The 14,528-nt window shown below is 39.0% G+C and overlaps 1 protein-coding gene across 1 annotated transcript in view; it reads right to left on the bottom strand.

Annotated features, from left to right (window-relative positions):
* PRRC2C (proline rich coiled-coil 2C) overlaps positions 1–14,528 on the bottom strand; it is a 107,192-nt gene that overhangs the window by 49,061 nt on the left and 43,603 nt on the right. The window contains 8 exon segments of the mRNA XM_017866893.1: positions 2,403–4,652; positions 7,115–7,325; positions 8,308–8,557; positions 8,981–9,150; positions 11,923–12,135; positions 12,138–12,182; positions 12,185–12,223; positions 12,226–12,532. Of these exon segments, the coding sequence (XP_017722382.1) occupies positions 2,403–4,652; positions 7,115–7,325; positions 8,308–8,557; positions 8,981–9,150; positions 11,923–12,135; positions 12,138–12,182; positions 12,185–12,223; positions 12,226–12,532 (3,485 nt within the window).

Genomic DNA, 14,528 nt, shown 5'->3' with positions numbered 1-14,528 from the left:
ATCATGGGAAATGGGTTTACTAATACATTTTCATCCTAGCCTATAGTATTACTCAAGATAAAAGCTTACCATGTCCCTGGCCATAACCTCAAACATTTTAAGAATGAGTTGATTTCTTCTACATGGTGCTCTTATAAAACATTTAATTATAATCGTCACTGCCATTTCTATAGGTTCAAAGTTGTTGCTACCTATCTAGGTGGCATAAAAATCTTGCTACTTAGTTGAGATTTACATGGCACAAAAATCAAATCAAAATTTTCTTTGAGTATTGTTACTTAAAATTCTAATTGTTTGGTTACAGGAAATAAACTATTCTATTTATTTTGGTTATGTTGATTCTCCTGGAATTTTAAGGGAATGTTCAAATTCCAAGTAAAAACTTCCTCTAAATTATCTGGAACAGCAAAAATATCTTCTCTAATGCTGTGGTTTGAACGTATCCCTCAAAAGTTCATGTGTGGGGCCGGCAATCTGGGAGGCTGAAGTGGGCAGATCACCTGAGGTCAGAAGTTCGAGACCAGCCTAGCAAACATGGTGAAACCCTGTCTCTTCTAAAAATACAAAATTTAGCTGGGCATGGTAGTGCACGCCTGTAATCCCAGCCACTAGAGAGGCTGAGCCAGGAGAAATGCTTGAACTCAGGGGGGTGGAGGTTGCAGTGAGTCGAGATTGTGCCACTGTACTCCAGCCTGGGTGACAGTGAGACTCCATCCCCCACCTGCCCCATCAGAAAAAAAAAAAAAAAAGAAAAGAAAAGTTCATGTGTTGGAAACTTGGTCCCTAATGCCAGTGCAGCAGTGGTGAGCGGTGAGAACTCTGGGAGGTGATTATGTCATGAGGGCTCTGCCCTTCTGAATGGATTGATCCTTAACAGGTTAATGAACTGGTTATCAAGGGAGTTGGTTAGTTATCATGAATGAGTCTGTTATAAAAGCCAGTTCTGCCATCTCTTGTGAGCCCCCTCACCATGTGATAAGCATGGTGTCTTGGGACTCTGCAGAGTCTCTACCAACAAGAAGGCCCTCACAAGATGTGGTCCCCTCAACCTTGGACTTTGCAGCCAACAGATTTGCAAGAAATACATTTCTTTTCTTTATAAATTACCCAGTCTCAGGTATTTAGTTATATCAACAGAAAATAGACAAATATACCTTACGAGTATAGTAACCTGAAATGCTAAGTATGTAAAACTAAGGAACTCAGATTAATTCCAAATAAATTCTTAAATTCTTATCAGCTCAGGCTGCAAACCTGGCAATTGCTCTAAAAGCAGGGCACACATAATAATGCTTACTTACTGTATACCAGGTATTAAGTGCATCACAAGTATCATCTTAATACCTTCACACATTAAGTGCTACTATTTTCTCCCCATTTTACTGGTGGGGATGCAAAGGGGAAGCAACTAGAAAGTATCAGAGCCTAGATTTGAACCTAGGCATTCTGAATCTTACCTGCTACTTTATAATGCTTTCTAATACTAAAGAAATCAATACTAGCTTACTATAACCAACATCTTTTTTTTTTTTTTTGAGACGGAGTCTCACTCTGTGGCCCAGGCTGGAGTGCAGTGGCACGATCTTGGTTCACTGCAAGCTCCGCCTCCTGGTGGCGCCTGCCACCATGCCTGGCTAATTTTTTGTATTTTTAGTAGAGAGGGGGGGTTTCACTGTGTTAGCTAGGGTAGTCTCAATCTCCTGACCTTGTGAGGACCTCGCGCTTCGGCCTCCCAAAGTGCTGAGATTACAGGTATGAGCCACCGCGCCCAGCCCAACATCTTAATACTTAAAAAAACAGGCCAAGTTTAGCTTACTTGAGAAAAATTCTTCTTTAAAAAAATCCATTGCCATGGCAATTATGTTACTGGTGTCCTTGGCACTAGAACAAGGATTTGCTTTCTGGGCCTCTCTATAGATGATTGTTGATTATAGATTTGCAACTCAAGATAAGAATACAATTTATCCTTAAGGTTCAACACTAATTCTCAATAAACCAGTATAGAGTGATAAAGTATATGGTTATAACATTAATTTAAACCTCAGAGGACACCTGTGTAGCACTAGAGGTTTATAAGGAGAAACCGAGAAAGAAGGGAGGGTTACTCATCAGATACTTACCAAATAAGGACACTGTACATGTCCCTCCCTAGATGCGTACATTTTCCCAAAGCTACAAGTTTCCAAGAGGACTCTTCTGGAAAATGTAACAGCAGGCAAAGACTCCTAAGACACCTTAGCCTCTCTTCTTTAAGCACCCTTACACTTTGAGAACAGAGAATAAAGCATTTGGGAAGAACAATGTTTTTTGGTCCTTTATCTAGACTGGCTCTTCAACCAAGAACTCTACTTTTAGCTTCTTTAAAAGTGCAGAAGCAACTATATTTAAAACAAAGTACTCACCCTCTCTTCCCACTTTTTGATGGTGGACCACTTCTCCTTTCATTTCTAGGACCTGAGAAATTCCTTCCTGATTTGGGTGGACCATTGTTGCCACGTCGATTCTGACGATCTACTGGTCTCTGACTTGAAAAACTTCTCTTTGCAATTTCCCTCTTTGGAGGTAAAACATTCTCTCCAACCTTTACAACTGTTTGTGCATTCAAGTCAGCATTTTTTTTTTCATCCCTCTCTCGCCTCTCATTGAAATCACTGCTTTCAGAAGCTGTTTCCCATTCTTCATTTGCCTGATCTGAAGAGTTCTGATTAGATAAATCTGGTGTCTTATTCCCTGAAATATCCCCAATCGTATTAACTGGTTCTTGAGCCACATTATTAACTGTGCCATTTGTGGGCACTGCTACCACCTCATTTGATTTTGAAGCAGCCTCCCTCTCTCTTAGCCGTCTAAATCGAGGTGGTTTGTCTTGCCTTGGTGGTCGGGTAGGACGCTGCCTTCGAGGCCTTTCTCTAGCTGGGTCAAATTTTCGCTCAAATTTTGGAGGTCGTTTATCTGCTGCTATAGGAATAAACTGTTCGTGTCTTCTTGGTGGCTCTCCATCTTCTGGTTTAGGAACTTCTGACTGCCTTGGGTTCCACTGATTGTCCCGATAAGCTGGTCTTCGTAAAGTGGAAGGGCGTGATGGACGGCCTCCAGGATCCCTCCCACCACGCCTGAATGTTCCCCCTCTGCCTCTCCTTGTAGGCTCTCCTTTAGGAAGAAAGCCTGGTTTAGATTTATCGTCATCCCTTACATAAGGCTTTTCTAGCAGTCTATTATCTATTCGAACATGATTATCAGGCTTGAAAGAAGACTGAGGCTTTGTAGGTTTTTTGTTTTCAGGCCGTTCCTCTCTTTTGGGAAGTTTGCCTTTACTTAAACTATCCTTGTCACTTGCACTTTCATGAATTTCACTGTCTGTGTCAGTCTCTGAACCCCGCTGTCGTCGTCTTTTGGGGACAACTTCAAAATCGGAGCTCTCACTCCGTGTTTCACTTTCTTCTCGCTGTCTGAGAGGCCCTGAGGGTACATGCTCTGCTCTTGGCTTATTGTCTCTATACTGAGGATAATCTCGAGTATGTCCCCTACCACCCCTGCCACGCCCTCCATAAGAACCTCTATAGCTTCGACCTCTGGAGTAATATTCACCTCGGCCTCGACCTCTGTATCCTTGATCTGGAAACCAATCTCTATCTCTAGCTTCTTTCCAGTAGGTCCTGGGAGGCAAAGTTGATTCTTTTTTAACTGCTGGTCTTGAATCTGGTCGAGGCCTCTCTATAACAAGGTCTTTGCTGATGACTTTCTCAGGTTGTTTTTCTTCTTTGACTATTGGTGCTGCCACAGGCTGTTGGTTTACAGTCTTAACTGCAGGCTCTACCTGAACAGTACTCATAGGTTCCAGAGACTTCTCAGCATCCTGAGATGGTTTTTGAGCCAAAGTTGCAGTTTCTGTTGAAGGAAATTTCTCTGCTTCTGGTTGAATTGGTGGTGGAACTGACTGTGGCTGAATCAGTGCTGGTGGCTGAGGTGGTGGTGGGGGAGGAGGAAGATCCTTCTTTTCAGGCTTTACAACTACTTTTTCAGTCATCTTTTCGGTCTTTTCTCCTTCTTTCTCCTTCCTCTGTTCCCGTTCCTCTTTCATATCTCTAAGTACAGGTTTTTTAATGGGACCTGATCTTCTCACAGGTCTATCATTACCTTCTTCCCTTCTGTTGGAGCTTGGTCGTGGGCCCCAACGAGTTTCTGATTTAGATTTATATACTTTTTCAGGTTTTGGTCCTTCAGAAGATCGCATAAAGCCTTCCTTTTTTGGTTTCTCCTCTGGCCTTTCTGTTGGTTCTTTTGAATCAATGCATCTGCTGGTTACTTTAGCAATGCCTGCAGATGGTTCACTTCTCTGCTCATCTGGTTTTTGCATATGGTTAGATCCATGGGAAACACTCCTTTTCCGGGAAGGCTGACTTTCTACAGCTGAAATCCGCTCCTCTTGTGGAGTGGGTAAGGTCTTTTGATCAGGTGCTTCAAAACAAGCAGATTGATTATTTGCATCAGTATGGTGAGGTCTAACATCTTCCACAGATCTGCTTAAAAACTTTTGTACTTCTGCCTCACTTGATTCTCTGACAAAGTCTGCCTTTGGATGGGCCTCTAATTGATTATGTTCTACAGAATAAGCAGCAGTAATCTGTTCCTGGTCCAACGCAGCTTCAGACCTATGATGATAAGAATTCAAAGGTATAACCAACAAAGCAATCTTTCCCACATGAAGTATATAGCAAAATAATACCTCTAAAACAGAAAGCAAGGACTCTTAACCATAATGAGAATCTTTCTCTCACTATGTAAAAAGTTCAGAGGAGAATTACTCACAATAGCCAAGAGGTGGAAATAGCCTAAATATCCAATAGCTGAATGGATAAAGAAAATGTGGTGCACACATACAACAGAATATTATACAGGGATAAAAAAGAAGGAAATAGTGTCATATGCTACAACATGGATAAACCCTGAGGACATTATGCTTAAGTAAAGTCAGTCAGTCAGGACAAATACTTTACATGAGGAACGTGAAGTAATCAACCTCATCAAAGCAGAAACCATAATGGTGGCTGCCAGGGGCTAGGAGTAGGGAGAAATAGGAAATATAGGTATAGATATAATATAGGAAATACAGGTAAAGGTAAAAATAGGAAATAGGTATAAAGTTTCAGTCATGCAAGATAAAAAAAAGTTCTGGAGATCTGCTGTATAACATTGTGTTTACAGTTAACTACATGGTACTATATAATTAAATTTTTGTTAAGAGGATAGATCTAACGTTCTAAGTGGTTTCTACCACAAACACAAATGGGGCTGGGTGTGGTGGCTCATGCCTGTCATCCCAATCCTCACTTTGGAAGGCCGAGTTGGGCGGATCACCTGAGGTAGCGAGTTTGAGACCAGCCTGACCAACATGGAGAAACCACGTCTCTACTAAAGATACAGAATCAGCTGGGCGTGGTGGCACATGCCTGTAATCCCAGCTACTCAGGAGGCTGAGGCAGGAGAATCACTTGAACCCGGGAGGCTGAGGCTGTGGTGAGCTGAGATGGTGCCATTGCACTCCAGCCTGGGCAACAAAAGTGAAACTCCGCTTCAAAAAAAAATAAAAAATAAAAAATAAAAAAATAAAAAAATAAAGGGCCTGGAGTAGTGGCTCACGCCTGTAATCCTTGCACTCTGGGAGGCAGGAGCATCACTTGAGCCCAGGAGTTTGAGACCAGTCAGGGCAACATGACAAAACCCTGTCTCTACAAAAAATACAAAAATTAGCCTGGTACGGTACTACATGCCTGTAGTCCCAGCTACTCAGGAGGCTGAGGTGGGAAGATCACTTGAGCCTGGGAGGTCAAGGCTGCAGTGAGCTGTGATTATATCACGGCACTCCAGCCTGGCTGACAGAGCGAGACCCTTCTCAAAAAATAAAAATAAAAAATAGAAATAAATAAATGAAGTTCATTCCTTAAGGAAAAACAAAGTTAAGACCATGCTGATGTGAATTTCTAATCCATCAAGACTAGTAATTTCCACCTAGAATGAAAGAGTACACTAGAGTAAGCTTATCTGTCCCAATTAATTACAAATAATTATAAAACATTACAAAAAAACACACCCCATTAAAGGGCAGGAAGTTCTAACTGGATGGCTATAAATTGTTACAGTCATCACCAATTGTGTGCCATTTCAAAGTCAACTTTGTATATTATTATATTTCTCCTTATCTTGGCCTTAAAAATGTTCCCTAAAATACTGTTAAAATGGAAAAATTACATCTAGCTAGATTATATAAGCATTGTAGATACACTTAAATTTCTTTACACCTACTCTACAATAAAGACATCCCAAATGGCTGCACACGATGGTTCACGCCTGTAATCCCAGCACTTTGGAAGGTCAAGGCAGGCAGACTGCTTGAGCCCAGGAGTTCAAGACCAGCCTGGGCAACATGGCAAAACCCCATCTCTATAAAAAATACAAAGATTATCATGAGGTCAGGATATCGAGACCATCCTGGTTAACATGGTGAAACCCCGTCTCTACTAAAAATACAAAAAATTAGCCGAGCGTGGTAGTGGCTGTATGTAGTCCCAGCTACTCGGGAGGCTGAGGCAGGAGAATGGCATGAACCTGGGAGGCAGAGCTTGCAGTGATCTGAGATCGCACCACTGCACTCCAGCCTGGGAGACAGAGCAAGACTCTGTCTCAAAACAAAAAACAAACAAACAAAAACAAAGATTAGCGCGGTGTGGTGGTGTACGCCTGTAGTCCCAGCTACTCAGGAAGCTGAGGTGAGCTGATCACTTGAGAGTTGGGAGGCGAAGGCTGCAGTGAGCCAAGATCACACCACCACACTCCAGCCTGAGAAACAGAGCAAGTTCCTATCTCAAAAAAGAACCTACCAATTTCAACATCTAATACTAAATTACAGCATACAATTGAGTACAAAACCAGGTTACAAAATGCCCTAATGAATATGGAGAATATGTCCAAAGAGTAAGTGTAGTATGCTAAATTAAATAGAAGGAAACCAGATTTATGCTTCAGTCCTAAATTGGAATGATCTTCAGAAACACTACACAGTTTTCCTTTTACCAAAATATTCTGTATAGTCTATTAAATTGAAATAATTTATTACCTTACATCCTCAGGCTCTTCTGTTGCTTTGGGAGTAGTTGCTTGTTGAGGCTCAGCATGAGGATAGGGATCTGACCCCCACAGCATACGAGGCTCAGAAAGGGAAATTGCGTGATCTCTTGCAGATCGAGCTATATGCTCAAATGACTCAGAACTGTTTGGTGACCCTTCCATCTGGTCTCTTCTCATTAACGGTTTAGGAGGAATCATTCCTATAACAAAAGTTCAGAAAAAGGTGAAATGAGGCTTTTGAAAAATAAAAGAAATAAAACCATGATAGACATATAATACAGATTACTAATTGTTACATGGAATTCTCCATATTAAAAGCATTTCTTTCCTGAGTAAAAGATTGGTGGAAATTACGTAAGGGTTGTTCTGTGAATGAGATTTTATCACTGCTGTTAAATAAAAATTGCATTTAAGAACTGAGGAAGTAAAATCAGCAAAATCACAATAGCAGCCTGTTATACTTCAAAAGAAATAAAATATTATGCATATAAAAATCAGACACCAAGTATTGTGACTCTGGATGTCAATACAAACATCACGAAAATTATACCATAACTTCCAGAGAAAATTCTTTCCTAAATTCCATTAACCTACCTTAGTTGGTCAATATTCTACAAAATATGCCACTTAAATTTCCAAATACCAGTATAAATTTAAAAATCTTGATTTGTGATCAGCTTATCATCCCTAAATTTTCCTCTGCGACATTTTGGTAATAGATTATCTAGATTTATTCTGATGGATTCCATAAAAGACTACTAATTCACTTTTTTTTTTCCCCTCTAACCTATAAGGAAATGCAAGTGTTAGGTTGGTAAATGATGGAAGAGGAACTTGAAAAAGAACATATATAACATATGGACAAAATTCAAATGCCGAAAACACTTTAAAGAAGAAAAACAATGTAGCCAATAACAATATACTGTTAATAAGACATAATTATTTCCATCTGAAGTTTTAAATAACACTCACAAAACAGAAATGAACTAGTATTTTGTTCTTGCCACATAAGCAATACGAGTGTCAGATATTTAATTACTTGATGCTGAAAGTTACATAATTTTGATTACAAATCTAGAGGTTTAAGTTTTTCGTAGATTACAACTCTCAAAGGAACTGAAACTCAAAGTAGGGGAAAAAATATTTTGATCCTGTAAAACTATAAATGCACATTCAACTGACCAGGATGAATGGGTGGAATATCCATAGCAGGTCTGCCTGACATCATTCGAGGATCCATGTAGGACTGCATCATGAGCCACCTTGGATCAAAACCCATAGAAGCCAAATGCTGAGGATGAGGCTGCATAGGCTGATAAAGAGGTCTGTGTGGTGGAGGAGGGACAGTACTACTGGATGGTTGTGAAGGAACAGTCTGTGGAAGTACACCTTGCTGTTGCTGCTGCTGCCACTGCTGCTGTTTCATCTGTTCCTGAAAAAGTAAGATCCCATATCTTGAGATTTTAGTTCCACATGACAAATTAATCTAATCAATCATATCACAAAATAATGACCTGTTTTGAATCCTTGAAGGAAGAGTTCAAAAGATATTTAACAGTTAGAGTTGGCAAGACAAAAGACTGAAAGATGAACTGTAACATTTTACCTTACACTCAAGCACTGTATAATCTATCTCCTAGAAATGGAAGATGGTGTCTATAAATGAGGCAGAAGATCAAAAGGAATGACACAGAAGGTCAAGGTAAAACCCATATTAACTTTTATTTACAAAGAAAAATAATTTCAAGGGAACTTTGTGTGCTTTATGCATTATAAGTTTTATGTCTAATTTCCCAGATTATTGCATAATAATTATTTCAATCAGACATACATGATAAAATATTTTTATCATTACCTGCTGCCGCTGGAATCGTGGAGGTAAAGACTTCTGAAACTGTTTGAAATAGCCAGATAATACAGCTGGCCGAGGTTGAGACCCTGATTCTGGTTCTGTTTCATGCACCACTGGTGTGGCTTCCTTTTCACTGCGATTGCTGTCTTGTCTAGTGAAAACGGGTTCCTCCTCTGCTCAAAGAAAAGGTGAAAGGTATTCATCTACGACACTTACCAAACACATAGTTTTTACACAGACTGAGGTATAATTAAAAGTTAATGAGGCACTTTGGGAGGCCAAGACGGGCGGATTACGAGGTGAGGAGATCGAGACCATCCTGGCTAAGATGGTGAAACCCCGTCTCTACTAAAAAAAAAAAAATACAAAAAACTAGCCGGGTGAGGTGGTGGGCGCCTGTAGTCCCAGCTACTGGGGAGGCTGAGGCAGGAGAATGGCGTAAACCCGGGAGGCGGAGCCTGCAGTGAGCTAGGATCCGGTCACTGAACTCCAGCTTGGGCGACAGAGCGAGACTCCGTCTCCAAAAAAAAAAAAAAAGTTAATGAGGAAGAAAATATCCTCCACACTCTAAAACATTATTTTCTACTTTAACATTGGTAGTTATCAATGAGGTAACATTAGATTATCAAAACCTTAGATTTCCCAAAAGCTGCATTCTTAGAGATGGAGAGCAGAGATCCAAATGCTTCATCATATAAAATCTAGGTTTGACTTTTTTAAAATAATGAAACATTTCCAACTCTACCTATTTTTTGTTTCAATAAACATCAATGTAATTGTCAGTATTTACTGGTAGTTCATTAAAATCTACATGAAAACACAAATGGCCTACAAACACTTAAAAAGACAGCATGTTGGTTTATTTAGTTATTTATTAGATAAAGGGACTATAATCTATAAGGAAAACTAATGAGTTTAGTTATTTATTGGATAAAGGGACTATTATCTATAAGGAAAAACTAATGAGTTTAAGTCTGAAGACAACAGAGTGATCACCAGTTATCTTCAAACATAATTCATTCTAGAATGTCATTTGTCACAATTACAAAGCCATGCTTATTACAAATTCTTTTCTCAAATGACTAGTAATGAATTTAAAATGGAAGATTATCTCCCAATGTAAAAGCATGCTGTTAAGAATCACAAATAACATTTTTATTGCTCGGATTATATTCAATATTAAGAATGTTGTAAAAGAGTGAGCAGGTCATGGTGGTGCACGACTGTAATAACAATTACTCAGGAGGCTGAGGTGAGAGGACCACTTGAGCCCGGGAATTTGAGACCAGTCTGGGCAACACAGTAAAAAAAAAAAAAAAAAATGTTGAAAGGAAAAATAATACACTGGAGGAAAAAGAGCTACATAGGCACTGACTTTAAAATCACATGTGTCTTGAGAACATCTCAGAGAGCATTAAAACAAACAAAAAAATTGTGTCTAGTATCAGAATTGAGGGGGGAAAAAAAATCACGTGGGTATATTTCACTGTTAAACCAAGCTAAAATTAGCTTGCCATGAGAATATATAAAATGTGAATGAAAATAAAAGCACAAATAAAACTTATTAAACTATGATAATGTTTTCCTTTCTCTTGTGAACACTTTATTTCACTATTTTGGTGTTACGAGCAATCTTCATAAGTACTTATGTAATATAAGCCCACTATCAATAGCAGAGTTTCTCTAGATTGATTACTACGAAAAAAATCTGAAATCTTAAAGTCTTAACAAATGATCCATGCAGGCCTTATTTCATAAAAAAAATTAAAGATAAAATACTCATACTCTTACAGTTACATTAAGAACCAAGTTTGAAGGTAACCCTGCATATAAATAAAACTTTATTTTAAAACACATTCTTGTTATTTTAAGCAGCAGTGCCTTGTAGAAAAGAGCATGAGAGGTCAGGTTAGAAAACTTATAATATTTCCACATCAGAAAATACACTGAAATAAAACTGCATTTCTATTTTAATTCAAGTCGTTCATTAAAACTAAACTTTAGGCCAGGCGCGGTGGCTCACGTCTATAATCCCAGTACTTTGAGAGGCCGAGGCAGGTGGGTCACAAGGTCAAGAGATCGAGACTATTCTGGCCAACATGGTGAAGTCCCGTCCCTACTAAAAATACAAAAATTAGCTGGTTGCAGTGAAACGCGCCTGTAGTCCCAGCTACTCGGGAGGCTGGGGCAGGAAAATGGCTTGAACCCGGGAGGCAGAGTTTGCAGTGAGCTGAGATTCCACCATTGCACTCCAGTCTGGAGACAGAGTGAGACTCTGTCTCAAAAAGCAACAACAACAAAACAAAACAAAAAAAACCCTGAACTTTAACTTTGCCAAGACTTTATACTACATTTGAATGCCATTAATCAGTCTACAAGCCAACTTGGAGAAGAACAAAAAAGTTGATTAGATCTAGAAAAAGAATTTTATTTTAAAGTATAATTACTCTAGGAAACTACAGTTTAATAGCATATCAACTACACCATGGAAGCTTGCATGTTTAAACTGATTAAACAGCAAACCTGAAATTATGAGCTAGGTGCAGTCATTTAATGATGATAATCCAACATTCTCATTAAGCTCTATGCCAGTTCAGTTTTAGAGGTATTCATGCACGTGAACAAATGAGATTTTGTTTAGTTAAATGTCCTGGAGTCAGAAAAAAGCAGGTGGAGAATCACTACATGTGACTAGGAAGTCAATACAATTCTGCAGATAAAACAGAAATGAAGCCCATCTAATAACTGAGAAACACTTCAGGGATATCTGTTCATATACAGAATTAGAAAACATGGCTCTAGCCCATATTTTCTACTGGAAATGGTATCATAAAACAATCATTTTTATTTTGATGACATATATTTAAAATATACAACCTCCAAACTATAACCAACAAAAAGCTCTTTGTAAAGTTTATAAAAGAGAATGAAGAAGACTATCAAACCTTTATTACAGTTGTTTTCACTTTCTTGTTTCTCTATCATGGGCTCCAAATTAGGTTCTCTGGGTTCAATTTTCTCCTCTAATTTCTCCCTTTCCTTCTCCAGCTCACATTCCTTTTCTTGTTCTTTCATCTTTTGTAGTTCTTTTTCCTTTTCTTTCTGCCGTTCTAGTTCTTTTTCTTGCTTTCTTTCTTTCTCCATTTCTCTTTGTTTTCCTGCTCCTTCTCCAGCTCTTTCTCCTTTTCCTGCTGTCTCTCCCTCTCTTTTCCCTCTCCTTCTCTCGTTCCTGTTCTTGTTCTTTTCAAGTTCTTTCTCACGCTCCCGTTCTTTTTCTCGCTCCCTTTCCCTAATTTCCTCTGGAGATGGTTGTTTTTCCAGGATGCCAAGCTTCTCATCCAATCGTTTCAGTTTCTCTGCACAAGCCGCTTTCCTCTGTTCTTCCATTCTTCGCTCTTCCTCTTCACGCCGTTTACGAGCACGTTCTACTGCTGCAGAAATTTCTGACTGTTGTCTTCGTCTCTGCTTCCATATTTCATCTTCATCAGCTACTTGCTGCTTAGAGGGAAAGGGGCCTGGTCTTCCAGGTACTGCCTGTCGATCTGGAGGTGGATGCTGAAACATTAAGGTATCAGATGAGTATGACAACTCTATTTCTGACTAACATTGGGTATCAGGCATGGAGAAGGAAAAACCCCACAAAAGTATCAGAAATTTCTCTGATGAACATACACATTCAAATGAAAACACGTAAGATGGGAAATATATTACATCTAGATAATTCACCAAACTAAGACCAGATTAATCCAGCTCTCCAATGTTTACTGAGTATGTACCTATTTACTGTGCCAGACATTGTTGCTCATTCAGTATTTGTTGAATAAAATGAGAAGCACAACAGTGAATCTCAAAATCTAGTTAGAGACAAAGGAAATTTAGCATGAATGCTTTAGAAGCAGCTGCCACAGCTGGAATGCCTAAGAGAGAGAAATGAAGGTATTAAATATCCAAAAGGATGGCACGTTAGCTCTGAGAAAATTAAGATACAGCTATAGGTAAAAAGCACAAAGCCAAAGAAGCAAGGTGAAAAAGACAGTAGACAGTGCTGTAATGATATCCCAAAGGAGAAGAAATTCCTACAAATTAGTCTGGGTGAAGAAAAGTTCTATCTTTAGATTGAAAGATCCAGAAAAGCTATCTAGAACCTGGAGTGGAGAATGGGAGGATCACCTGAAAGATCCAAGTTTCAGTGACTGAATTTTCATTAATGTGTTATAAAACAAAGACAGGTTTTAAAATCACTGCTTGCAACAATGCAAAAACAATAAAAGTAATAAAAAAATTTCTTTAACATACTGATTTTAAAAGCTACTAGGGTGAAGAAATCTTAAAAGCCGTATGTAACCCAGCTGGAATGCTTACAAAAAGATTAAACAATGATACAACGAAAACACTTGACTGAATGTCTCTTTAAATGAATGCAGACTACCATGTACTAATAGTGCTATCACATGCAAACTACTTCAGCTCTCTGGTGCTGAGTTTCTTCATCCACAGCTCAGAGATAAGCTGAAAAACCAAATATATAAGTATCTAATTTACACAATTCACTTCACAGAAGTAAAATTTACTTAAAACGCGCTGCACATATTTTAAGTGTATAGTCTGATGAGTTTGGACAAATGATACACCTGTGTAACCACTGCTCCAATGCAGACACAGCATTTCCATCACTCCTCTGCCTCCCCCTGTGGCCCCAAGCACCCCAACTCTAACCTTGTATAGTTTTGTTTGTCCTAGAATTTCCTATAGGTGTATAAAATTATACTTTTTTTGTGCTAGCTTCTTTTGCTAAGTATAATGGCACTGAGGTTATTTTATATATGAGTAGTTTGCTCCATCTTACTGCTGGATAGTATTCCATTGTGGGCATGTTGTTTCATGTATGATAGACATGTGGGTTGCTTCCAGTTTTTAAACTATGAATAAAACAGCTATGAACATTCATGCATAAGTCTTTGCATAAATGAACGTTTTCATGGCTGTTGGATAAACAGCTAGAAGTGGAAATCCTGTGTCATATGGTAAATATATATTTCATTTACAAGAAACTGCCAAACTGTTTTCCAAAGTGTTTATAAGGTTTTCCAATGGATAAGTTGCCAGCTGCTCTGTACATCCTTGCCAAAACATGGTGTCATCAGTCTTTAATTTTGGCAGTGTAGTAAAATCTCAGTGGTTTTAACTTGCATTTCCCTAATAACTAAAGATACTGAGTAACTTTCCATGGGCACACTGGGCATTCTTACATTTTCTTTTGAGAAATAAATGTTCAAGTCTTTTTGTTTAACTACTTGAGTTGTAAGATATTAAAAAAAAAAAAAAAAAACACGGCCCAGGCTGGACATGGTGGCTCACATCTGTAATCCCAGCACTTCGGGAGGCCAAAGCAGGAGGATTGCTTGAGCTCAGGAGTTCAAGACTAGCCTGGGCAACACGGCGAAACCCTATCTCTACAAAAATATAAAAAATTAGCCGGGCACAGAGGCGCATGCTTGTGGTCCCAGCTACTTGGTAGGCTGAGGCAGGAGGATCGCTTGAGCCCAGGAGG

Source organism: Rhinopithecus bieti, unplaced genomic scaffold, assembly GCF_001698545.2.
Source record: "Rhinopithecus bieti isolate Rb0 unplaced genomic scaffold, ASM169854v2 scaffold_1853, whole genome shotgun sequence".
NCBI lineage: Eukaryota > Metazoa > Chordata > Mammalia > Primates > Cercopithecidae > Rhinopithecus > Rhinopithecus bieti.
The sequence above is the reverse complement of the archived record's forward strand: the minus strand, read 5'-3'. Positions and strand labels throughout refer to the sequence as shown.